Here is a 27,881-nt window from a genome sequence, read left to right on the forward strand (position 1 = left end):
GGCGAAACGGGATATCACATTTCACTTAAAATGGATTATTTATATATATATACACTCTATGTGATCAAAAGTATCCGGACACACCGCGAAACGTGGGTTTATCATAGAGGGCGACACAGTACTGCCATCTACCGCATGGAACACACAGTCAGCGAACTCAGTAGTCTGCAGACAGTGTGAGACAGCAGTATGAGATGGTTTGAGGAACTCACAGACTTTCAACGTGGTCAGTTGCTTGGGTGCCACTTGTGCAGGAAGTCTGTGTGTGAGATTTCCACCCTCCTAAACATCCCTCTGTCCACTGTTTCCAATGTTATAGTGAAGGGATGTGTACAACTCAAAAGCGTGCAGGCCAACCTCCCATGTTGACCTCCAGAGACCATCGAGTGTTGAGGAGGGTCGTACAGCATTATCGTCAATCATCCATCGCCACCATCACACAGGAATTCCGAACTGTATCAGGATCTACTCCAAGCACCATTACTGTTTGGCGCAAGGTGAGGCAACTTGGTTTCCATGGCGGAGCAGCTGCCCATAAGTCAAACATCACACAGACAAATGCCAAACGCCGCCTCGTGTGGTGCAAGGAGCATCGAAACTGGACCATAGAACAGTGGAAAACCGTTCTGTGGAGTGATGAATCACAGTACACAATGTGGCGATCCGATGGTAGGGTGTGGAAGTGGCGAATGCCTGGTGAACGACATCTACCAGCCTGTATAGCGTCGACAGTGAAATTCGTAGGTGGCGGAGTTACAGTGTGGTCATGTTTCTTCTGGAGGGGGCTTGACCCCCTTGTTGCTTTATATGGCAATGTCACGGCACAAACTTACGTTGACATTTTAACAGCTTTCATGCTGCCTACCGTCGAAGATCAGTTCGGGGATGACCATTGTGTGTTTCAACACGACCGAGCACCCGTCCATACTGCAGGGCTCGTGGGGGAGTGGTTTGACGACAACAACGTCCCACTAATGGACTGGCCTGCGCAGAGTCCTGATTTGAATCCCATAGAACATCTCTGGGATGTTTTGGAATACCGACTTCTTGCTAGACCACACCGATCCACATCAATACCTCTTCTCATTTTGGCGCTCTGCGAGGAATGGGCTGCCATTTCTCAGGAAACCTTCCGGCACCTGATTGAAAGTATGCCTGTGAGAGTGAACGCTGTCATCAAGGCTAAGGGTGGGCCAACACCGTATTGACTGCCAGTGTTCCCGATGGAGGGTTGCTCAAACTTGTACTTTATTTTCAGGTGAGTGTCCGGATACTTCTGATAACATAGAGTATATGTATGCATGTATATGTATGTATATAATTTGCTTCAACAGAGAGCAGACACGATCATTTCAAGGACTGATTGATTGATTTAGTTTATTTAACTTCGCTTTTCTGCCACTTTTGACTAATCGCCAAGATTAACTTAAATTGATGAAAGAATACCCATGCTCAGGCTGGGAATCGAACCTGGGACCCAGGTTCAAGGAAACCAAAATTACACGTTTAACTGTTTTTCCGTCAAAATACGCAATTAGTTGCCCGCAGATGTCTAAAAAAACAACTTAATAACAGCCACGATCCCATCACGAATATAGATTACTTGAAGGTGAATTAAGTGTAGAGAAGTGTTAATTCCACTGTAGAACACTTAATCAAAATAACTCCTCAGTCATTTATCGATCACTGAATGCATAAGGCATTAGGATTGTAATTTTTGTTGATAATTGCGAACTATATAATTACTATGGTCTGATATAATATACTATTCGCTTCCTTCGCGCTGGTGCTGCCATCTGGGGTCTTAAAAATACTACAGAAATGTCTGTAGTGCAACCTTCAGAGCAGAAGGAAGAAGCGACGTGATTTTCATCTACAAGGGATGATCGGAGGGGTTAACTTGACCCACTGTGGAATATGGAAAACATGCAAATTCTTTGTTTTTTTTCTTTTATTTGCATTTTTTTCTGCTCCGTGGAGCAACAGCCTTTTGAGGGCCATAGCCCGCCAAGGGCTGTGATGCTTCTTCAGCGCATTTAGCCCATCGACTATCACGATGCTGGGTCAACACAGCAATTTTGAGAGTTCCTACCGATGACAGAACCTGGGCACAAAAGGCAAGAGCGCTGACTATTCAGCTAAGTGGGAGCTATGTTTTACATCTCCAAATTTTCAATCTCGATTTCTCATTTACTTTCCCTCCCTCTTTCGCATTCTTCTATTTCTTTTGAACTTCCTTCCTTTGTTACCTTCCTTATCTCCGGAGTAGCTTTAAAACTTCTCCCTCTCTCACACTTTCTCTCTGTCTTTTCTCTCTCACTCACGCGCCAAAAGAAACCGGAATTTTGTAATAAAATATTGTGTATTTATTTTTAGATGTTACAAATTTAATCTCCTTCAAAGTAGGCCTACTATCCATTTGATGCAATGCACCGGTCTAAACGTGTTTTCCACTCTTCGAAGCAGCCCTTTAATTTTTCCTCCTCTTTCTAGATATTTCTTTACTTTTCTCTTATCCTCCTTTTTCCCTTTCTATGCTTATCTTTCTTTAAATTTCTTTTCCTTTTCCGTCTTTCTACATTTTCTTTTTCTTAACTTTTTCTCTTTCTACATTTTCCTTTCTTTCTATTACTTTTCTCTTTTTACATTTTCTTTTTCATTACTTTTTCTCTTTCTACATTTTCCTTTCTATCCATTACTTCTCTCTTTCTACATTTTCTTTTTCTTTACTTTTATCTTTCTACATTTTCCTTTCTATCCATTACTTTTCACTTTCTACATTTGATTTTTCTTTACTTTTATTTCTACATTTTCCTTTCTTTCCTGTATTTTTCTCTTTCTAAATTTTCTTTTTCTTTACTTTTTCTCTTTCTACATTTTCCTTTAATTCTGTTACTTTTCTCTTTCTCTTTCTAGATGTTTCTTTCCTTACTTTCTCTTTCTCCATTTTCCTTTCTTTACTTTTCTTTCCCTATCCATCTTTACTTTTCTCTTTCCATCTTTCTTTTTTTCCAGATATTTACATATCTACATTTTCCTTTCCTTCTTTACTGTTCTCTTTCTCTTTGTAGACGTTTCTTTCTTTACATTTGTCTTTGTCTTTTTTTTCTAGATTTTCTGTATTTCTTTACTTTTCTCTTTCTCCATTTTCGTTTCTTTACTTTTATCTTTCTCTTTTTAGACATTTCATCTCCCTTTATCTTTCTATATTTTCTCGCTTTACTTTTCCTATCTCCCTCCCGCTTTCACTATAGCTTTTTCTTCTGATTTTCATCCCTCCCCCTTGTCGTTTTTGATCTCTTCTCCGACCCAACTCATTTTAACCCTCCTTTCAACAATTTCCTAAAAGCAATGTGAAGCAAGGAAAGCAAGTAATACATAGAGTCACATACTCGTACATTCTTGAAGGTTTGCAACATAGAAGGCTTCTGCCTTCGATACGAAGGACATGCAGAGCATAATCCGTACATATAACATAAAAAATGGATCCGTTGCATGTATATGCGTGTGCGTCAGCATGTTCGTACTTGTAAAGGGGGGCGAGAGGTGTGACGTTGCGATGATATAGTGGGAGTTGTGTGTGTGTGTTGGAGAAAGAGGGGGGGGGGAAGAACGTAACGTAGCGGAGAAATAATGGTTGCCCCATTCGACTTGTTCAAGTGAGCGAAGAAGTATGGAGGGGTCCCTGCCGGACAGGCGAGCCACACTAATTCATCCACGCACGCTGTTTACGACGCCCGTCCGTCAAATTCAAACAAAACGTATGGGTTGCTTTCGCTGCCATTTGTATGGGTGAGCTGGTTTCGCTGCCTTGTGGTTTTTCGATCCTTGCTTCTCTCTCGGTGTCTTTACGTTCCTTCCCCTCCCTCTTTTTTTTTTTACTCAAGCTTCATATTTTAGCGTTTCGTCGACATAACAGTTGAACAGCAAGCGAGGCAGGCACTTGTTTTTCCCGTCTTGACGTAAATCAATCAGCGGCTCCATAGCAAGGTGTGGACGTAATGGGCTAGCTGGTGACCAAACGGCATCGCTCTCCTCCGAGGGGTCATCGCGCTGAAGGTCACCTGACCGAAGTCTCCGCTTTACAGAATTCGACGGAGAAGCCAGCTTGCAAAAAAGGACGGTTGCTAACATGCTACTTGCATTCTTTTTCAGAGGCGCTTCTTCCTTACCCAAGAGGACGTTGAACCTAATTTGTATACCAGGAAAAATATTTCTGTCTGGATTAAAAAAAAAAATGTCATTGTCTTTTCGCTTTCAACACGACATTATTGTCGTTACGCTTCGTGAGCAGTTTGGACTTGATTCACCCAGTCTTCATCATTTACTTGGCTCGGTAGTCAAACGTGTTATGTAGTCGACCTTTAATCTCGCCACCGGGTTCGAGTCCCGGATATCCACTTCAGTGTCCGCAAAGCGCGCTACGACGCCTAGGGTCCTGGGTTCGAATCCCAGATGGCCATGAGTATTCTTTGTGAGTGTCCCTTCATCAATTTCATCATATCATCACTCATTCTTATCCCCTCGATTAGTCAAAAGTGGCAGAAAAGCGACGTGAAATAACCTAATCCAATCAAACAAACAATACTTGTTCATAAATCACTTTTTAATAAGTTCCAGCCCACAATATATGTACAGTCCCAGGAAGTAAAAATTGGACACCTTTATCCTGAAATACTCACTTTCCTGCAGTGCCTAAGTCTACGGCGATGGCCGAACTTGCTATTGAAAAGTTGCTGTTCGCCTTGAAATCAAGAGATCATCCAGTTCGCTACCCAGTGGAGGCACATAGTGATTCGGTTCCCGCTTTAAACTCTACGTCTGGTCCCGATTAGCTTATCTGTGCATAAAGTGGATTTGAAAGAAGAAAACTTGCAATTCAAGTTCATTCATCGTTGTTAAACTAAACAGCACACATGATGCATTGCAGGGATATGTACCTTTTATGATCTAGGTGTCCCGATTTTTACTGTCTTTGACTGTACAACTGTAAACACATCATAAAGTGATTACTTTGATTTTAATTGTGAAACTTGTCGAGTCTAGTGAAACAGTGAAAGACACTTGCTATAATCTCGTTTCTGGGAGACAGTGTTCCCTGTCAGGCTATAAAGTGATTGATCATCCACCTTATTCTCCTGATCTCTCTCTATCAGGCTGTGATATGTTACATCATAAAGGCAAACAAAGTGTGGTGCTGATTACATCACCTTCGCTATGGTGAAGATTGAGAATGAGTCAACTTTATACACAGAAAGGTTAACTAGGACAGTTTAAAGTGGGATCGGTAGCACTATGTCTTCTCTTCAACCTGTACTTCATTTTGCATACTAACGAGGCACTGGTATCTGGAGTCACAGCCAGTATATTTGTTTGTGGAGGCTGGTGTTTGTCAAGATTTGTTTGTCATTGTCCATTCATCAAATTCATCTTATCACTTCTCTATCTTCGCGATTAGCCGAAAGTGGCATAAAAGCGGACCTCCTTGGCGGACTGGTTATCACAAGACGCTACGGTACCAGGGGTCGCGGGTTCGAATTCCGACCTCAGCATAGGTGTTCTATGTGAGTGTCCCTTCATCAATTTAATTTCATGACTCATTCTCACCTTTGCGATCAGCCAGAAGTGGTAGAATGGAAGTAAAATAAACCAAGTCAATCAATCAACCAATCAAATGAACCACTACTTGCCTCCACCGAGCATCGAAACCGGGACTCCTTCGTTACAAGACCACGACGTTAACTCTACGCCATCGATTTGGTCTATAGCTTGAGAATGAGAATGATTTTAGTCCACTTTATTCATAAAAAGGATAATTGGGAGTGGACCAGGCACGTATCTAGAAATATATTTCGGGGGGGGGGGGGTCCCAGCCAAGTGTCCCAGAAATAATAATAATAATGTTTACATTAAAACGATTAAATTATAATTAAATTAAATATTAATTAAAATACGTACATTTATTAATATTGCATTTTTATAATTATATGAATACTTAAAAGAGATGATATAAGACTATAAATACATTAACTAACTAACTAACTCTCTAGCCTTGTTAAACCCGAAGGTTCATGGCTGCAGCAACACAGGCCGTCCATCTGTCCCTATCTTGAGCAAGATCTATATACTCTTTTCCATCCCTACCAATTTCCTTTAGATCCATCTCAACGTTGTCCCTCCACTTTCGTCTTGGCCTTCCTACAGGTCTCTTACCATCAGGTTTCTCAACAAGAATCCTGTGAACTCCTCTTTCCTCTCCCATTCGTGCCACATGGCCTGCCCACCTAAGTCTTCTTGATTTAATTATTCTAATAATATCTGGACATGAATACAAATTATGTAGTTCTAAATTATGTAACCTTCTCCACTCACCTGTCTCCTCATCCCTTTTAGGTCCAAATATTTTCCTAAGGATCTTATTTTCAAATATTCTCAATTTATGTTCCTCTTTCAATGTAAGGGACCAAGTTTCACACCCATATAATAGTACAGGCGAAATTACTGTTTTGTATATTTTAACTTTAAGACTATAAATACAATAGTATATATTTCTCAACTAGTTTCGGTGTACTTAAGATCGCCAAATTTGTATAAAAAGAAGGAAATTAATATCAAATGGATAAAGAATTGAATATTTATTGAATAAAAAAAGGATGTTGCTGAATAATATTTTATGCATATTATCATATTCAGTAGCGTGCATCAATCTTCTTTGGTACTGCCCTTCAAAGCAGCATCATCCCAATATAATAATCCTTGCCTTCCAATTTCAGAGGAAGTAACTAACTATCAATTATAGTACAACAAATGCTAACAGGTACATTTTCATTATTTTATCTTAGTATTTGGTAATTCTTTCGGTAAGGGTCCGGACCCCCCTTGGACCCCCCCCCTCAATACATCCTTAGAATGGACCTATAGTTTAAAGTGGGATTCGAACCTCTAAGTGCCTCCACCGGGCATCCAACTCGGGACCTCCTGATTACAACACGACGACGTTAGCCTTGAGATTGTGTTGAGCCGAACAACCATGTCTGCCTTCATGGGCACAGTGTAATGAAAAATAGGGAAATTTTACCTTTTACCTGTAAGCAAACCACAATTAACAGAATGTAATTAGCAAACGTGTTTCTTCCTAAGACCAACTGCATTTCCTTACCAGATGAAGATGCCGAAGGAGCCTCTTATACACTCCTCGCACCTTCTCCAAAATGCGACTCGCGTGCAGCGTGTGTGGATTCGCACCGGGAAGGAGAGGACGTCAGGGGGAGGGGGGAGAGCCTTCAATGGTCTCGGTTGGTGGACCACATAACGATCACTCTTTACGTCGGCTGAGTCTTGTTTCTGGAAGTTTTATCGGGGGCCGAGGGCCGTAAATCTGCTACGTCGTTACGAAAGGTCATTGGTCCACGAGTGACACTTATTTGTCATTCGCGCTCTAGCATGAACAGGTTCTCAAAGTGGCCAAGACTATACATGGCTAAGGAGAAGGTGCATATGCGTTCGGCGGCGGACTTCTTTCTCGGCCAACACGCGGGAAAGAAAATTCAAGCGGATGGCCAGTTTTTGAAATGGACTCACCCCTGTCCTCCAATATCCGCCCTCGAGAGTTGACATTCAACCCCCCAAAACGTATCCCCGCGTATCAGTGTTCTGGGTGATTTCTGGATAGCTGCTTCAAACTTTCAAGAGCTAACGTGACACTCGCACACAGAGACTGCAGGCCTTCTAGAGCTAATCCAATTCTCGCCTTCAAGGAATTAGGTTTTCGAGAACTGATATCAAGGAGTGAGACTTTAGAGAGCTAATGCAATTCTCACATTCAAAGAGTGAGGTTTTCGAGAGCTAATATAATCCTCATCTTCAACAAACGTCGTTTTACAGAGCTAATATAATTTTCATCTTCAAGTAACGAGAATTTAAGAGTTAATGTAATTCTAATCTTTAAAGAATGAGGTTTTCAAGAGTTATTATAATTTTCATCTTCAAGGAATAAGGCATTAAAGAGCTAATGCAATTATCATCTTCAAGGAAATAAATTTTCTGAGCTATTATAATTCTCATCCTCAAGGGATGAGGTTTTTTGGAGCTAATATCATTTTCATCTTAAAGGGAAGAGATTTTCGAGAGCTAATACTAACCTAACCTGTATAATTCTTATCTTCTAGGAATGAGGTTTTCGAGAGCTATAATAATTTTCATCTTCTAGGAATGAGCATACAGAGAGCTAATGTAATTCTCATCTTTAAGAAAAGAGATTTTCTAGAGATAATATAATTCTCATCTACAAAGAATAAGGTTTTCTGGAGCTAATATAATTTTCATGTTCTAGGAATGAGGTTTTAGAGAGCTAATGTAATTCTCATTTTCAAGCAAATATATTTTAGAGAATTAGTATAATTCTCTTCAAAAAATGAGATTTTCGAAATTTTCTGGAGCTAATATAATTTTCATCTTCTAGGAAGGAGGCTTTAGAGAGCTAATGTAATTATCATCTTCAAGGAAAGAGATTTTCGAGAGCTAATATAATTACCACCTTCAAATAGAGGTTTTGGAAAGCTGCTGTAATTCTTATCTTCCGAGATTTTTTTGATTGTTGGGAATAATGTAACTCATATGTTCAACGACTAAATAGAGTATGCATACTCCTCTTTAAGGACTGAAGCTTTGAAGAGCTAATGACATTCTTATTTTGGACAACTCGAGAGCACTTCATTGCAGACTCTATGTTCCAGGCAGGACTGTTTCAAATCGTCCTATGCACTGCATGTGCAAAAGACAGTGGCGGCGTCAGACTTACTTCTGTGGGTAAACCCCACTGCGTATCCATCGAGGGGTAAGGGAGTACTTGGCCCCAGCTGGAAAACGAGTGGTAAAAAAATTAATCTCACTGATTATGCTTTCTGGAAGTGGAAAGTAAAATAAATGTTTTTCTCTCTTCAAATAATTCAAAATAAGGCATTGTCCTCCAAGGGCAGCCGCAGAGGGGACGGGGGCACTTCCCCCCCTGAGATATTTAGGAAGACTTCATATAATTCAAACGGTGAAATTGTAGCGTGAAAACACGGAAAAGGGTTAAAGACAGATTAAGTGACTATGCAAATAGTCCTAGTGGTGGAAATGCTTTATGAGAAATGTCTTATCTCGGGAAAAAAGCATTTTTCCATATTTCCTCTGCCCCCTGAGAAAATATCCTGCGAGCGGCCTTGTTGTCCTGCCTGCGAAAGTATTATTTCTCCCCCCCCCCCCTGGAAAGAAGTTTGGGTGCGCCCATGGGCGGGCCATATCTTCCAATGAAGTATATTTTGATACTGACATTGTTGTTAAGTGATTCAAACAAGCAATAGAAAGTTCAAGGAGTTACGCAAGCTTAAACGTTGCATTGATAATGTAATAAATTTTATGTTCGGTTACATTTCACATGGTGGAGGTAGTAATACTTAAAAATTACAGCCTAATTAACACTATAATGTGTTAATGAGAAATATGGAAAAACACTTTTGTCCTTCAGACCTTCATGGTCCAGGGGTTATTAAAAATAGAGATCCTGGGTTCGAATCATCAAAGATTTCCGATCATATTCGTCATTGTCCATACACACTCAATATTTATATCAGGAAATTTACCAATTATGGGCACCGCATTTGCATCTAAATACATATCTTCATATTATGATGTTCAAATCAATGTTATTTTGTACTACTATCTTCGCGAATTGTAATAAGCTTGAAAATGCAATTTTTGTTTTCCATTTATAAGCTTTTAGCTCATATTTTACCTATTTTTTGTTATTTTACGTAATTTTCATATTTTCACATATTTTCCGACATATATTCCATATTCATGCTATTATCACATTATCCCTCCTTGTGTTAAATACCAAAGGTTTTCCGTTTATCTGCATTATGCTCGTTTCGTATTCTATGTTTATTTTAAATTTTGACAGTTGACAATGCATAGATATAGATTTGACATGTGGAATGGATTTCACCGCGAAAGCTTGAGTTTGAATTCTCTATTGTTGACGCGAATGTTAGAGTAGCAGATCTGATATTCTAACATTCTTGTCAACAATAGACAATGCAAACTCAAGATTTCGCTGTGAAATCCATTGCATACAAATGTAATCCAATTACGACGTGCGATATTGAAAGCAGTTTCAGTCAACATATCTATTTAGGGACAGCAGGAGGAGATTCACGTTTCAGCACTTAAAAGAAAGTTTGTTGATCTGGTGCTTGGTTAACAGGAAATAAAGCACATTTTGAATCTAAATTTTGCGTTACAATTAATGTCATGTAAGCTTAATGCATTTTATTTGGCTATGTGAGCCTCTTACTAAAAGAAAATTGCTATTTTTGACAATCATGTGCATATTCAATTCCATTTTTGATTAAAAATACCTAAAAATGTACAAGGGAGAGGCAAACAAAAACTTTCATTTGTTTTTGTTTCTTATCCAATAGATTTCTGTTTGTAGTATGCACAAGTTTGCTTCATTTGAGTACAGACCTGTTGCTTTGAGTTAGTGCCTGAAGAATAAGTCTTTGGGGTCCACGTGCACTCATGAGTCACTGCGAAGGCCTTTCCATTCATCTGCCTGCGAACTGGGGCCATTGTCGAACTTCCTCATGCACATAGATATTGAATTTTCATTGTGTTGATGTTCAACAAACTTATCTTCCAATTACTGTATTTATCAGAGAGTTTCATATCATCCTGATTTAGTTTCCAGAAGCTAGTGCACTGAAGTCGATAGCAAAATATGGGAAGCCAGCAGGGACGGCGACAGGGGTGGGCACGGGTGGGCAAGCGCCCACCCAAAAATTCCTGTGCCCACCCGATTGCCCACCCAATCAAATTCAATAAGTACATATACTTGGGGATATATGAATGATTCAATATACATATAAGTGTATTCTGGTGTTCATAACATGTATATTTTACTTGTGAATATTATCTATGCTAGAAATGTTCACATATTACCAACCCATAAAAGGCCAATTTTGTCATTAGAAAGTGAAAGTAATTACTAGAGCTATTGAAACAAAAAAAACTGTGATCAAATGAACACTTCTATGATTAAAAGCAGCTAGTAGGCTTAGGAGGCTCAAAATGATGCAGGGTATGATCAAGATTAGAGAATTTAGGGTGAACATCAGGACTTCAGCTCCAGGCTTTCACTGGGAAAGACTGCTTTGAAAAGTACCACATAATTAAAAAATTAGGTACTTCGGATGTGGTAAAAATATAATAACAAACCACACCATGTAACTTGGCGAGAAGTTATAACTTAAACTGTGCAGAGGGGATTGGAGTGAGGTCTTGATGCTGTAAGCTCCAGGCCTCCACATACGTATTGTATATCCCGGCCTGGGTATGGTTAAAAAATCTCCAAAAAAACAAATCAAAACATCATCTTAGCGTTACTTCCTCCAGCAACACAATAAATTATTTCGATTTTTTTAATTATTATTATTAGAATAATTTAATCAAGAAGACTTAGATAGGCAGGCCATCTGACACGAATGGCACAGAAAAGAATAGTTTACAGAATTCTTGTTTGGGAAACCTGATCGTAAGAGACCAGTAGGAAGGCCAAGACGAGGATGGAGGGATAACGTTGAGATGGACCTAAAAGAAATCGGTAAGGATGAGAAAGATTGGATTAATCTTGCCCCGAATAGGAACAGATGGAAGGCTTGTGTTGCTGCATCCATAAACCTTCGGGTTTAAATATGCTACAGAGTATAATATAGTTTTAATTAGCTCTGCATTGAAATTCCAGAAGTGTCCCTTTTTATTTCATTACAATTTTTATATACCTCTCATCTTCAAATATTAATATAGTATGCGAAATATCAACTTTATATTCGTTCTACATATGCACCTATAATAAGGAATCACAATAATCACTACAATACCGAAGTGAATAAATATTAAGTATGGGAAAAGCTGTAATTATTCAATTGCTAATGAGTTGGCTTATCCTATTTAGAAATCCTCGTTCCACACATACATTTTGCCACATGAATCAGCCAAAAAAGTCAACAGAATCTGTAGATGCAGCTGAAGTAAAGAAAGTTATGTCACGAAGTATATAGAAGACGATTGTGTTAGTTTGTTTTTAAGCCCACTTTTATGCTCAGATAGGCTAATCGGGACCAAACCTACAGTTTAACGTGTAGTCCGAACAGTGTGCATTGTGCTTCCACCAGATGAGGGGGGAGTCGAACACAGGACCCCTCTCTATTATAACGAGAGCGTTATGCCATTGGGGAAAAAATATACAGAAATAACTCGCACCAAACGTGGCATTTTATCACCACAGAAGATGCGTCTATTTTAAGAGGGTGATTGCCTGAGACAAATATTTGTGAGTTTCGGAAAACAACGTCATTGTTCACGGAATTAGCTGCCTTGATCCACTAATGAAACGCTGTGCAATTAAAAGTACCACCTCAACTTTCTAAGAGGTATGAACTAATGAAACTCCATTTTTGGAAGAGTAAGTTGTGGTTGATTTGTTTTATTTTAAGTCATTTTTCTGATAATTTTGATAATGACGACGTTATAAGATTCAATGGTGATTAGATGAAAGTAACCAAGGGTCGAAAATAAACACATGCTGACACTGAAAATACAAACCCTCATAAATTATTAATTTGACAGTGGTTCCAGGCGCCAGGGACTCGTTGCCCAGAAAGAAAAAAGTTTCCAGGGTTAGCTGCACAGGATAGAGGTTGACATTCTAGTGTGTTCGAAATGGTCACACCATACAACCCAAGACATGTATGAAAAATAGATGAATTATTACTGGTACGGTGATCAACTTCGATGAATTCCTTGTGTACTAAACCATTTTGTTACCTCTAAAAATACGTTCATGTAACCATACGTGCATTGCTTCTCCCGCATTAGCAACATGACAGTTCCGAAAACAAATAGCAACTTAGCTAATCAATTCTGAACAGATTTTTCAATCTTACTTGTTTATTAATTATGAGTGATATTTTGTCAAAATAGCCTTTCATTAGCCTAGGAATACTTTCATGGACAATGAACAAAGAATTTGTTTTCCGTGTGTGTTTTAAATTATTCCTAATAAGACAGTCATTTTAATTCAAACATTCAGTGGCGGCGATTAGGAGGAGCGGGAAGTGGGGTTGCAGTACTCCCCGCCACATTTTGCACCCGCACTATGGCCTCCTTATGCCAAGCCTTTTCTACCAAGAAAACGTATATTGTCCTTGCCCCTCTAATGTTGGCACCCAATCGCCGCTACTGCAAACATTCAGATAGATTGTCAATTGTACAAACCTTGTAAGCTAAGAGAAGTGACCCCCAAGGAGTAAGAAAACTCTTTCAGTCAAAAACTCATATGATGAAAATACTATGCTCCGGAACATGCATTTAAATTACTTCACTATTGTCTACCATCGCACTTTCTCTCATTGTCGCCGAATACATAAAATCAAGTATGTGCCTTGTATTTGCAACACAAGCTTAAACCTAATTCACATTTATTTCACTGTATTAACATGCATGAAAGAATGTGATTAGAATGTATGGTTGCGCATGGGTAAACACTTCCTTAAAATGATTGTCTCCAGCAGAGACAAAGCGAAAGGAAATGGAACAAGATGCGAGAATAGATTAGAAAATAATAAAGAGGAAAACAAGAATGGGAAAGGGAAAAGACGTAAGGAAAATCGGGAGTGTAAGAGAGAGAGAGGGGGGGATACATACGTCTTACATACACATATATGGTCTTACATTTATACTGCCCACCCTAATCTATCAATAAGGAGCTTCTGCCCACCCGGTCGAAAATTTCTGGCGCCGCCCCTGGAAGCCAGGTTATTTGGAGTAAAACATAATTTCTTGCACAACTGTGTTGGGAAGACTAGCTAACTGCTGTACATTCATCTACCTTTCTGACATGAATGATATATACGTTCGTTATAGTATTCTCGATAGTTTATTTCGCTAAGGGGCCCCCAATATGTTGCTTGCAGGGGAGGGGGGGGGAACGGACAACTGCGCTGAGCCACTGGCTCTGAGGTTCACTCAGCCTCGAATAAATGGGTACCTGGGAGCAGGCACGTATATAGTAATATATTTCAGGGGCGTCCGAACCAAGTGTCTCAAATAAAATAATAATAACGTTTAAATTAAAATAATTATAATTATATTAAATTAATTCAAAAGGTATTAATTAAAATATTCGACATGAATAGGTTGAAAGACGGTATAAGAATAGAGATACAATAGCACGTATTCATTATCTAGCTTACGTATGGTTAAGGTGGGCGAAATTTAAAAAAAAACACTAGCCTGGCAAGGAAATTAATGCCAATAATAAAGAATTGAATATTTATTTAATATCACAAAAGGATGTTATACCCAGTTGTCGAAAAGTAAAGTTCCTGGTAATATTTTATGCACAGGATTATAAGTAATAATTACTGCCATTCAAAGTCGTATGATCCCAATATAACCCTTGCCTTCCAATAAGTTCAGTGGATTTAAATAGTCCTCGAATAAACGACAAGTGTGTTTTCATTATTTTATTTTATTATTTTTTAATTCATCATTTAATTTTCGTGCTTAACTAGTCTTTCGGGGACGGGGGGTTCGGACCCCTGGCTCTTGCCTGGGAGGTAAATGAGGCCAAAGCGTGGTGCTGACCACATGACCTCCACAAATGACCGAGATTGTGGATGTGTGGGATGTCATTCTCAAGAATTAGTAAAAACAAGTCACATATGGTTAAACTGCTATCAAAATATATTGATATCGACGCTACTGGTTGTTTAATTTATTTATTTATTTATTTTTTTTTTTTTGCAAAGTAACGAGTAGCACGTAGGAGTAGGTAGCTAAGCTGTAGCACATCTACTTTTAAAATTTAAGCGTTCTGATCATTGTATTTTATAGCATGTTCCTTCCCAATTACTCAAAAGTAATAAGGTTTATGATCTGTCTGCTGACACCATGAAGCAATAAAAAAAAGTGGCGTCGATTAAGGGGGCGAGGGGGGCAGTTGCCCCCCCCCCCCAGTTCTCGCCACTTTTACCCCGCACTATGCAAAATATTATCTACGAAGGGAAATGTACTGTCTTTGCCCCCCAGTTTTGGCACCTTGCCCCCCACCGCCCTTCGGTTTTGGGACCCAATCGCCGCCACTGAATAAAAATCATAAACATGTGCACAGATTCGTTGATCAATTTCAAATTTATTCACGCGACAATACTTTAACGACAGCGGGTATATTAAAATTGGAAGATTCATCGGAAAGCACAAAAACATTTCCTCCTGTCTTTTTCAGGATAGAAAAGGTGATCGTTGTGAAGGTAAGCTTTTAGTTCACGCTGTTCGCCCCGTTCTAAACAGCGTAGTTATGATATGTTTAAAAAAGTAAGCCTAAAATGCCTATCCCAACACCTACTCAAGGAACTGGTGCAGCATGTACTTTGTAACCGTTAAGCTTTCGACCGAATCTACTTGCTGATAGCTATCCAAGAACAGTTTCTTTTTACCAGATGCTCGTGAGCAGAGATGAGTCACCTACTGTCACCCGCTCGTGAAATATGTTTTGTTATTTTTGCTCAATTTTACACATCCGCACTTGCTTTTCGTTCTCTCGTTTCGTCTGCTGGCGAACACTCCGCCTCGATCGGAAGCATCTTGACAGGTGCTGCCTCCACGCGGCAAAGCTTCGGAGCACAAGTCGTAAATTCTAAATCTACTCTCGCACGGGGTGCCGGTGTAACGATTGCAACTCGCTACATTGGATGAACATTGGTTGCTAATAATAAATGAAAATTCGAAGGAATTTGGTGCGTACATGCTCATACGTTAGTGCAATGTCCTTACGTGCAAAAGTTCCTGCGAATAAACTTGTTCCATGCCTCACACGAGAATTTGTTTTTATGCTCTTCTGCTACGCACAGATACCACGTTCGAGGCTAAAACTGCTACGGTGGATGAAATGGTGAAGTCCATCTTGGCACACAAAAATGCGAAATTCTCTCGGTTATATCTGCGTACTGAGACGCTTCACAAACGTAAATTCTACGTCTGCGTGAGCTAGAATATGTAAAGTTTTGTGCAATTACTTACATTTTCTGTGAAAGGTCCTCGAACCTGAAGTTTTGCCACGGCACACTACGATCGACGTTTATCCGTCCATACACTGTATAGTTTCAAGACTCAAGATCCAAGTTCAATGGGCTGTGCTGGCACCTCCCACCTGTCATGACGTCAGATGAAAACCATGAGGTACTCGCCGTGGCGTTTTGTGCGAGTTCAGATTTTCCGAATAATCGTGACGAGAGGTTGACACGACGGAAGTAGGGGGTTTGTGATTGAAGCTTGACGAGTGTTTTTCCTGCGCTTAGCGGAGAGGATAGTCATTGATTGACAGTGTGTTGTGTTGTTGCAGGATAGTATTGTGGATTTGTTGTCCAGGATTCTCTGGGATCTGGGTTGGCAGGAGGTCGCGAGATGTGTCAGTCCGTGCTCTGTGCTGAGGGAGTAGTGTGTGGCCGGCTGCCTGCCGGTCGAGTGGGTGTGAAGGCTGTGTGACAAGATATCGTCGTTTTTGCCTTCTTTACTTGAATGAAAGCCTGGAAGCCATGCCACGCAGGAAACAGGATTGCCCGAAGCGAATGAAATGTAAGTACAGCCGTTTTCTTTCCACCTTGAGTTCTCTCCCGGTCGGGCCTGCGTTTCTCGACGATCGAGCGCCTTCAACTCGGCGTCTTGGAAGTTCAAGTCGGTTGCGCTGTGAGTGACAGCTGACACGTTGATAGACAGAGCCTTCGGGCCGGAGCTGTGTTGGTCTAGGAGCGTCCAAATGCAGAATCTAAGGGTGGGTAAGGTACGAGAGAGCAGGAAGCGGGTAAATAAAGTCATGTTTGAAACGAGCAATGAAACCGGGCCTTGCGATGCGGCGCGAAACTTCAGTTTTCGAAGTTCCCGTGTGTGACACGCTGCGTTTTCGGTGCTCAACATAGCAAAAGGTACTAAAATTACATAAAAATATGTCTTAGTCGTCCCAGATACGTTTTCGGCAAGTAAACTTGTGTTCAGACGCGGAAACAGTTATCGTCCCTTTTTTGTGAAAAGAGTGCAAGGGCAAACACTTGCCCTTGCACACGTCTTATTTACAGAAATAAGTATCCCCTTGCATGTAATTTCCAAATTCGTTTTCGTTATTTTTAACAGACACACATTCTCGAAGGCGTTGTCGCACCGTCATGCCTCTGAAAAGGCTTCTAAAAAGTGCCATCTGCAGCGTGTTTATGCATTTCTATCAATCATTCCTGCTAGAGCCTTGATGTCAATCACACGTCAACCTGTCATTGTGTTCTGTAGTGCAATCCATCTTTGGTTTTGATGCGGTCGTGCGAAAGGAGCTTTTGTTCGGGGCCTGCCGTGAAAAGGGGGTTAGGAAAGGGGGGCGATAAGAGGCAGAGGTAGGAAGCGAAGAAAAACAATAACAAGAACACACCGGTACAACTTGGCGGTAAGTTGTTCTTGTGTGCGTGCGTTATCGTTGCTGGAGGTTGTTTTTTTTGTGTAGCACGCGGTGTCTGCGTGTGGGCGAACTATTAGGCCTAAGCGTCTTTTCCGACCTCCCTGCAGTTGTCGGTCGCTCCGCAGGTTGTAGCCGAGAACAAGGCTACAGTCCCCGCTCGCGCACGTCGTCCCCGTGTTACGATCGATCAGTTCGTTCGCTTCTCGGCAGTCACAAGACGAAGACGGCGCTTTTGCCCACGTCTTCATGCGAGCAGAAAAATCTTAAGGAAACAGTGTAGCGTGATGTCGAAGGTTTAATATCTCAAGTTTCGATAAGAATTCGGACTTAAAAACATCGCCGCTCAGCAATTCGTCTGTGACAGTAGCGAGTTCACCTGTTTCACGGAAGGTAAGATTGTCGAATGTTGTTTTCAGATCGAGTTCATGATGTTTCAACCGTCTAATAGGAAAATTTGTAGCAGATCGCAAACGGGCTTAGAATACTGTGGGAAAACGTGAAGGACGTGTTTTTGTTTATATTTACACACAACAGAATGCACTGCCATTCATGTTGCTAATAGCATATTAGATGACACTGTACAAAGTTACTTTCGAAGTTTGCACACGTTGTTACCCCGAACAACTATCTTACCGCTGGCGCAAATATGACGAGTGTGACAAGTTCATAGTCTTTTACTCTTGCACACAAAACAACGTTCTTTCTCAGTGTTTAACTTGGGAGCTCAATCTCCTTACACGCACATCTCCCTCCCTCACTCACTGATTAATGACAGCTCATGTTTTGTTTACGTTTAGATTGAGATCTCACTATCAAATATGTCACTCAAACTTCGGTTGAAAGCGGGCCACTGCCGACGTCAGTTTGTGCATATTACTGTCGTGTCATGTCAATTGCGAATTACATCATCCGCCAATATGAATCTCTCCTTTCTTCACCCCCTGCGTTTTTTTCTGTAAATCTTGTCAGCATTTACATCATCGATATTATTTTTGAATCACACTTTGTAGGAGAAAGTTCTGGAAAAATATTTTTAGAAATATCATAGCCAGAGAGATCCTTAAGAATTTTGAATTCAGGCCTCGGTAACGTAGAAACTTCTAGTTGTCAGTCAAAATAAGAACACCTAATATAACGTGAATTTTGTGGAACAATCACATTGGATTGGATTTAGTAATGGATTGTCGTTGATTAATTCAAAGAAACGTACGTACGTAAGTGATCATAAGCTTGATGTATTTAATGCGACGTAAAACATTGCATTCGTATTCTAATTTCTACATCTCTGCCATTTCATATTCATAGTGTCACATGCATGATAATTGACTTCTTATTGTTCTACAATCGGCGATTAGAAGATGTGACTTCCGTTACTCGATAGTTCTTTCAATCAGAATCATGCCTCACATGCGGCTCGTCCATTGACAGACAGTGGGTGGTGCTAAGAACTAAATGATCCGGCCACTATTGGATATCATATTGTCCGGAAATACTATTATTATATACTGAACTTATATTTTCTTTTCCGGAACTACATCTGTATATGTTACAAGCACAGTGACATAATTCCTTCACACAAATTCATCTTGGAAGCGAGAAGTCATTATATTTTATCGTGGGCGTTTAATTTAAAGTGAATATTTTATCTACCAGTAAATATTACAAGTTCTTTACAGGATATATAACCAGATAATTGACTTTAAAAACCTGAAATTATCGGCAGAACAATACTGTTATCGATTTAATTGGCATCTTTTGTAGTTCACAAGGATTTCATTCACGAAGACTGAATGTACTCTATTTTAATTAACGACCCATTCTTCATTGCCAGTGAAATTATTTTGAATGGAATCTATGTGTGACGTTTTCTATATACAAGATTGATAACATGACTCTTGTATGAAGGTATAAATTCGATTTCATCACTTTTATTCATAATTTTGTTTTGATCTGTAAGTTATGTCAGGGAGTTTTTTGTTTTCTAATGGTTTCATTTATGTACCCACCTAAAATTGCAAGGCACTTATTTTTTCAAACTTCTGGTTTAAGAGCGTCATTGATATATCGAATTACAAAAATACAAGAGATTAAAATCAATATATTTTCACTGGTAATGAAGAAAGGTTCGTTACTGAAAATAGACTACATTTAGTTTTCGTAACAGAAGTTGTCACAAATTTTCCTTGAATAAACTAAATGACTTATGCCCAATTCACAAACTTCATTACCTTGCGTTTGGTACACACAGATGTTTGTTTATTTATATATGTTGCAAAAGGCACTTTGTAAAATTAAAAGTTATACATAAATGTAAGTGAAATGTTAGGATTTTCATTGATGCTAAAGCTTTGACGTTTTACATGAAACAAGCATTAGGAGTAATGTTTAAGCAAATATCATTCACTGTATGTTAAAAGAAAATAATCAATTCCACTTTACGTTTCTGCGTAGAAATAAGTGATTTACATGTTGACATAATGCAAAAATAATGAAGCAACATTTCCAAACAAAACCAGTGATGTGCATAAACATTTTTGTTAGGCTATTCGGTGTTATTGATATCCTCTAAAAATATTTGTACGTAAGCCGCGTTTCATAACCATAAAGTTGATTATGTTATGCTTATGCTGCAAAGTTACTGATAAGCATCTGGTGGTAGAACATAGTGAAATGATAGCAGAAGTATTGCACGTGAATTATTAATTCGTAAAAGGGATGTTTTGTATATTTATGAGAATCGTGGAAAAGACAAACATTATTATTATAACAATAAATCATACCAGAAGATTATACCGTGTCAAATTATATACTATAAGTTCTTGGAAGTATATTGTAGTTAGGTATCAAGCTGTCAAAGTTTCAAGTTTAGACATCTTTATATAACCGCAACTGTTAAAATTTTAAAATATTGTATGACTTTTCTTAAGAGATAACATTTTAGCCAACATGTTACCAAAGTTGTAATCGTTGCGTGAAGAAGTGCAAATGTATGATCATATGAATCGCACACATTGGCATTACACCAGAACGAAAAGCGACGTGAACATATGTCTCGCAATATGTGGGGTAGACTGTTAGTTTTTGTGTGTCATATTTCCTTTGCCACTCAAGGAAACACAGAAACCTCCTTTTATACACGAACACAGTAATATCACACTATATTCCTACTGTTTTGTTTTCTTCACTGAAATTACACCTCCGTTGCACATCCCGTGTTCTAACAGGATAACTGACGAAGGAGAAAAATTAACTCCAAAAGTAGAATTTAAAATTAAGAAAGCATTCCGCCATTTAATCCACAGAATAAATGGCTCCCTTGGAGAGTTTTCTGATATTTATTATTAGTTTATAATCATTTCTATTATTGAGACTGCTATATCACTAGTATTAGTAATGCATTTTACATCAACTACCTGACCCTCAAGAATTTTCTGACTATGTCAATGACTTATACTCATTTTAGATCGATTCGGGACAGACGAAATCAACATGTGCTTTTGTAATGTCGTTCTCTCGATGGAGAATTAATGTTTCAAACTAATACTAGCCAAATACAGAATAAATTGGCGCCCAATCCGAACTTCTACAGGACTCAAAACAGCTTGTGGAATCCTGTTTCCATCATTTCCACATTACCTCTACACTATCCCGAGAAGATAACTTTTTAAGCAATTCTTGTGAAAATTACTGCATTTTATCTTGAGCAGGAGATGCAGAGCACAACTCATTTGCCCATATGTCACTTAACCGCCATGCGTTATCTTCTATCCAGGCGCTTTGTATGTGTACACATAAGTCAGTGTGTGACTGACAGGCAGGTCGATGATTGATAATCGTTGACATAAGCATTTATGCAGTGTTTGTGAACGAATATTTTATTTCCCTGACAGTTGCTGTATCGCATTAACAGGAAAATGGATGTCAGAATTCCTGGAATATTATTTTTCAATACGTTTACGTGTAACCTAATTGCTTAGCAAATTCAGAGTAAGCTGCACAAATTGCTAGATCTTTCTTGCTCCTAGAGCAAGAAAACTTAAAAAGCTGCTGTATTTGAGTTACTTTACTGATCTCAACAAGGATGATGAAATTGATAAGTGAATACAAAGAGACGTTAAAAAAAGAAAACAGGATCCCTTGTTTAACAGCATATGTAGGACCGTTTCACCACAGACGTTAGGTTAGGCAAAAAAGAGATACTATAATTCTTCATCTATAGGGTTGAATTTACGTACTTTTATTATCAGATTTAATTTGCATGTAACGCAATGAAGTGTAACGATGCAATAATATTACATGTCACAAATTACATGTTGATTCTTCTGTTTCTGAAATCGGTGTACGTGTGTTGATGACAAGAGCAACAAACAAAACTGTTATTTCTTCTATCTTTCATGATTGTTCAGTAGCCAATGTTCATGCAAAATTTGTACTATTTACACCGAAACGCACTGCAGAATCTAGTTTCATGGTAGAACATGGGTGAAACATAATTATATGACTCCAAGAAAATAATATTTTGGATATATAGAATGTATCCCAATAAAATGTTTCTGATTTCAACCAACACAAGTTTGCTTCATGTGTGTATATTTTTCTTTCTCGCTTGACACTTTGATATTATATAGTAATTCTGTTTTCCGTGTAGGAACGATTTGTCAAGGTTATGAGAAGCGTTTAACTTTTAATGGCGATTCAATTATGATAATTTCATAAATCCGCTTGAAGGTGTTTGCTTGCCTTTATAACTTTGAATTTCACGTGAGCGACTCGTGCAGAAGTTTACGCTACATATAGCATTCATACTAATATACCGTAGCTAAATGTTCTATCAATCAATCAAGCCTTCTTGGGCTTATTATATGTGAAAACTTATATTTGTTTGGACTCTTATCTGTATTAAATAACTGCTCTTAATCTAGAAACAGGCAATTTTTAGTTTCTCATTTCTCGCAGATAATCCTCTCACAGTATGTTTGTACCCTGAAAGAAGAAAAAATGTTCATTTTTCCACAGTAGCGTGCCCAGAATTTTTGAAAGGAGGGATTACGTATATTTTTTTTAGTAGTTAGTCCTCATTTTGCCATTTGTACCTGATTTGACGTTCTTTATTTTAAGAATATACTGGACCACCAACCTCCCCCCTCCCCTTCTGATTGTACAAATATTTTACGACTTGCATGTGACTTGAAAGCAAACATTGTGAAGTCTTTATTTTTTCGAGTCTCAGTATTTACCTACGTGATAGACTTGAGCATGTTTGTCTCAAGTTATTTTGTTCTAATAGTTTCTTGTTATTTCTATTATCTTAGAGTTTGTGTCTCTAAACAGGATAAGGATCGCATCAACATTCATACATTTGTATGTTCTTGATGTATTCCAACTCCGAGTCTTATCATATTTTAATTCAACATCCTTTGGATTCCTGAAATTTCTTTCCTCCCCGAATTCCATTTGCTGTTTTTAGAATCTTTTCAGAAATATATATATATTTGTCCTTGTTTTGCCACTGCTGACACGTGAAGATATGCATTGGAGACCTTTCCAACAGTGAACGTTGACAATGTACTCTTCTTGCTTCTCTACTTAGATTCAAGATGAAACAACATTTACCTCTTCTGGTGTCTAAGGTGTATATCTACCAACATATTTTATTTCGGAGCAAGGAAACTGCTTTCATTTTGTGTCTAAATTCTGCACAGGAAATGCATACTTGTTTTGTTTCCGTTTTTTATGTTGTTAGAATGTGTGTCGCAATTTGTTTCCACTCGCTTGTTCCTGTTTTTCGTCGCCTAAGGAGTGTAATGTACTCCCCAGTTCTTGTTTCACCCACATCTCCTCTGTAGATTGTGAAGAAAATGGCAACACGGGAGATTTTATTCACACTCGTAAGCTGAAATAAGTACACATTCTCGTTTTACTTTATGGCCTACATGGAGTGGAAATAAACACTTATGCTTACTCCAATGCAACCTCTAAATTGAATTGCCAAACTGTACGAAGTGTGCCAAAATTGTTATAAACGTGTACCTAAGCTCGAATGTTTTCTGTAAGTGTACTTAATTGGCTTCCATCGGGTTATGCAAGTCTGGTACACTTTTTCAACACATTTAGTACACTTTCAGGGTAGATTTTGTACATATTATACAGTAGAAAGTGCACCAAAAGTTTGCCAAAATAGATTTTTTTTTACAGCGCACTTGTTGCCATATTTTCCTCGGCTTAAATCTGAAATACACACTTGATCGTATCTTTCTTTATCTGTGTATTGACTTTGAAAACATCCACACACCTGTTTTGATATACTTTTATTGTTATCTTTGCTCGAAATCTAACACGCACGTTCCTTCCAATTTTTATTTCAACTCTAAATTTGAAATATTTTGTCCCATTTTTTTTTTTTAGAATAAAAACCCTTGCTAGAGTTGTTCTGATTAGACTAAAGTACAGTATGGGCCTAAATAAAATGGCAATTTCTTTATTACAATTTTACTGTGCTTTTCTGCCACATTTACAGTAAATTGTGACGTCGAGGATGAATGGTTAGATGAAACTGATGAAGGATGAAGAGACACTTACAACGGAACACGCCCAGAACTCGAACTAGGCGAGGTAAAATTAAAATTTCATCGGATGAGCTCTGAAAAACATACTTTTCAAAAGCAAATTGTTTGCATTGCGAAAATTAAATGGGCTTCCTCTTTGGGAAATATACTCTTACCACCAGGGTGGATATGCAGGATGCTAGAAAAGCCGAATAACAATTAAGAGGCCATGAAAACTTTTGTCCTCGGAACGAAGTGATGATACTTTGATGTTCGGATCAACTTGTCGCAACTTCTGGTGTGCCTCTGGAGAGAAAGTTCCTTTGCGGCTTGTCCATAAAACCCAAGTTTCACCATAAAACCCTTCCAACTTATATTGAACCAGGCTGCCTTCATTATGCTCTCGATTCGAATGATGCTTTGTCGATCATCGAGGGAGGGTGAAGGGGGACGACGCTGTTAAAAAGGAAAGTAAAGACATGAGACAATTTCTAAAATAAAATAAGAAAAAAAAAAAAAGAAGAAAAGCGTGTAATAGACTCAAAAACGGTCTGCTCAAATTTCATAACTTGTGAGATACGGCGCTACATGAATTTCGCGTATCCTTTTTACGATCTAGGAATAGGCAGTAAACTTTGCTCGGACCGAAACGGGGTTTGGCGGGGTGGATGGGAGGCGGGGGGGCAGATTGAGGTTCTAGGAAGGATCAGAAAAAGGAAAATATGAACTTTCCGGACATGGTTAGTGTGGATTTTTAGTATGTTTTCATGGCCGTTGCTTCGTTTGTAGTGGTGTCTCGCTGTCATTCGTTGGTGCACTACAACCCAATCGTCGAAGGGTTTCTTTCCAGTCGAGATCTCAGCCGCGGAAATTATTGCCAGACCTTACTAGGTCCAATCCGAGAGCTCTTTCACACCTCAACTCTATTTACCTCGTCGCAACCGTTTTTCCGTGTTGCTTTACTTTTCTGCAGCTTTTGGCTATGGCGATGACGACGAACAATTATATCAGATGAAATTGATGAAGGGACACTCGCTAACAGCATAAATATATAATAATACATATATTTTATATCCACTTGTGGAACACTTTTGTGGAAACTACTTTTGAACAGTTCTTGCACACTTTCCGTGAGTTTCTGGTACACATAAGTGTACAAAAGTATTCCCAATAGCTATAAATGTATTCCAAAAATGCCCGTAACTCCAATCTGGAATCTTCAATGGCGAATATGTGAGTCGAACACTCTACGCCCTCGGACAGTCTTAGAAATACGTATCATTGCGATAACATAAAGTTTCTTGAAGATTCAACACATTTTGTTACGCTGTGGCGATTTTTGTGTAGTCCCTGGTGGTTTTTGGTGTGTGCCATAAAATGTTTCTTTTGTGATTATATTGTTTTGTCCTTATGAAAACTCGCAAGTAGAAAATTCCATATGAGATCACTACCAAAGCCCTGCAACAGGCAAGGTAAAAAATGCCCACAGCCAAACAAACACCTCTCAGTCTTACAATGGATGAAATTGTCTCTCTCTGTGATAAGTTTGTTGCAACTGTAAAGCAAAACAAAATTAAACAAGCACATAGAAATATTACGCTTTACTCAATATTACATCATCTTTATCATTATAAAATTATACAAGTATTCATATTTTATAAACTGTAAAAGATGATTTTTCCTCGTTCCAACTTAGAAAATGTCGTTGTTTTGCTACAGCGGAATTTGAAGAAAATACATTGACGTAATTGTGATTTTACATATCTAAAATTACGTTGGACGTCAGCCAATCCCCTCTCAGTATCAGTGACTAACCCCACCTGTGTATTATCACCGTTGGCTATGTGCAAGGATGGAGAGGAAGAAGCTTATTCGCTGCATAGTGTTGTACAATCAGTGGCGTAGCGCGATCATTATAAGTGAGATTCAAGTATAATATGCGAGACCCTTGGTGAAAAATCATGCCGCCAAAGAAGGTGGCCATGCCGACAAGAAAAATTGATAATTAAACAAACCTGTTTTTCAATATGCATTTACCACATGAATGTCTCTTCAAACAACTTGAAAGACCAAATTGGAATTAGACGCAAAGTCACACGGAATTTTTGTTTGTAGGTTAATAAATTCAATCTGTTTCTTAATCAAATTTGGCGTGTATGTGCACTACCCGTTGGATTTCTTAGGTTCTAAAAAGTTTCAGGAATGCATAGTCAACCTCTGGAAGAGGCTGTTACGTCACTCTATTTAATGTTCGTCTTTTGGAGTATTTTCGCCAAAATGTATAGCGAATTACTTTTCAAAAGATTTCATTTCAAATCTAGTACTATGAGAAAATATGGTGGACAAGATTAGTTTAAAGCAAGGAAATGCTTATTTATCCCGACACTGCCCTTGAAGTTAGAGCTGACAGGTTTTTGTATTGTAAACAAGCAGCTTATCAAAGTTTATCCTCGGAGTTTCAAGGTGCTAAATAGCTAAAGGGTAGCTGGGAATTGTAAGTGATCCTATTTATAGAACAGAAAGAAATATTTCAACCAGGGTGGAGATAAAGCGCTGCAGAGAGAAGATTTCGCTCGATCGCCAAGTAGTTTGCACGGACGACGCTAGATAGCGTACGGTATTGAGAGCTTCTTCGCTCGAGCGAATAACGCTCGAACAGGCAAAACGAGTGGTATACATTCGAAGCCCAGTAGGCTAGTGGACGTTTAACTGTAACTCGGACGAGGGAATGTGGTCCCATGCAATACTCTAGTGGAGATGAACAAGTACATCCCGAGAAACGAAGCCTGTGACACTTTACATATCATTTCGTTTCATACAAATATACAAAGAGAGTTTTAAAATCGAAATTAATTGAAAATTTCCTCCGAGTTTGCCCACCAGTGGCAGAAACAGTGTGCAAGAAGGTATTGGCGAAAATAAAATTGCATTGCCGTAATATATTCTTACTCGTTCATATTATTGTTTCTCATCTTTGTAGATCTAACGTAACAAAGGGGCGAAGCCTGTCAAGCTGCTTTTCACCGGGACTTGTGGTCAGCGCATCAAGTCCCGCCTCTCTCTGAACCTGAGTTGCACATTACACTTTTACATATTTTACACATGAGCCAAGGTCGTACCCAAGGTGTCGACTGAAGGGGCTGCAAGCCCTCTAAAGTGTATGAGAGATTAAAAAGGTAAATAAACATTATGTACAATCCATATGCGTCTTAAAAATGTACGAAATTCCCCTTGAACAATATTTTGCTGTGAATCAAGTCTATTTTATTAACATAACGGGTATCAGACCACCGAGAGAAATACCGGTCTTCACATACTTGTATTTACAAACCTTGCCTACAGTGGCGCCCCCCTTTGGCCTAGTATTCCATAAAAAAAAGGACCGTCAAAGGTAGGAAAAGATGGCGAAATGAGGGATGACTACCAGAAAAAGTGTACATAACCACGCCACTGTTTGCCTACATGAGTGGTGCTCAACCTTCGTAAGACCGCCGCCCGGGAAATGCGTTTTTTGTAAGTCAATGCCCCGATCTCAACAATTTAACTTGTAAATTGCTTTTTGATTTTTAAACTTTATATGTTAATTAATATGTACCCTTGAAATTTAATATTAGTAAATACATTATCGCATAATCATAGATAATATTAGTTCAATTACGTCTAGGTTTGTTGGCAACAACGACTGATTCTGCTGGCATATTTTACTTTTCTTTGGCGAATATCATTCAGTTAATTTGGTAAATGCTGAATTTCATTGCCGTGTTCCATTTCGGACACCGAAAAATTCCCAT

General features: G+C 38.8%; 2 protein-coding genes across 2 annotated transcripts in view; one reads left to right on the plus strand and one right to left on the minus strand.

Annotated features, from left to right (window-relative positions):
* LOC145990271 (uncharacterized) overlaps positions 1-16,211 on the minus strand; it is an 89,111-nt gene extending 72,900 nt beyond the window's left edge. The window contains exon 1 of the mRNA XM_083125990.1: positions 16,126-16,211. The gene's annotated coding sequence lies outside the window, so the exon portion shown is untranslated. The remainder of the gene's footprint in view (positions 1-16,125) is intronic.
* Positions 16,212-16,316: 105 nt separating this feature from the next.
* The window catches only part of tio (zinc finger domain-containing protein tiptop), a 323,446-nt gene continuing 311,881 nt past the window's right edge, over positions 16,317-27,881 (plus strand). The window contains exon 1 of the mRNA XM_083131022.1: positions 16,317-16,680. Coding sequence (XP_082987148.1) covers positions 16,641-16,680 — 40 coding nt within the window. The 5' untranslated portion in view covers positions 16,317-16,640. The remainder of the gene's footprint in view (positions 16,681-27,881) is intronic.

This window comes from Lepisma saccharinum, chromosome 1 (assembly GCF_977018435.1).
Source record: "Lepisma saccharinum chromosome 1, izLepSacc3.1, whole genome shotgun sequence".
Taxonomy (NCBI): Eukaryota; Metazoa; Arthropoda; class Insecta; order Zygentoma; family Lepismatidae; genus Lepisma; species Lepisma saccharinum.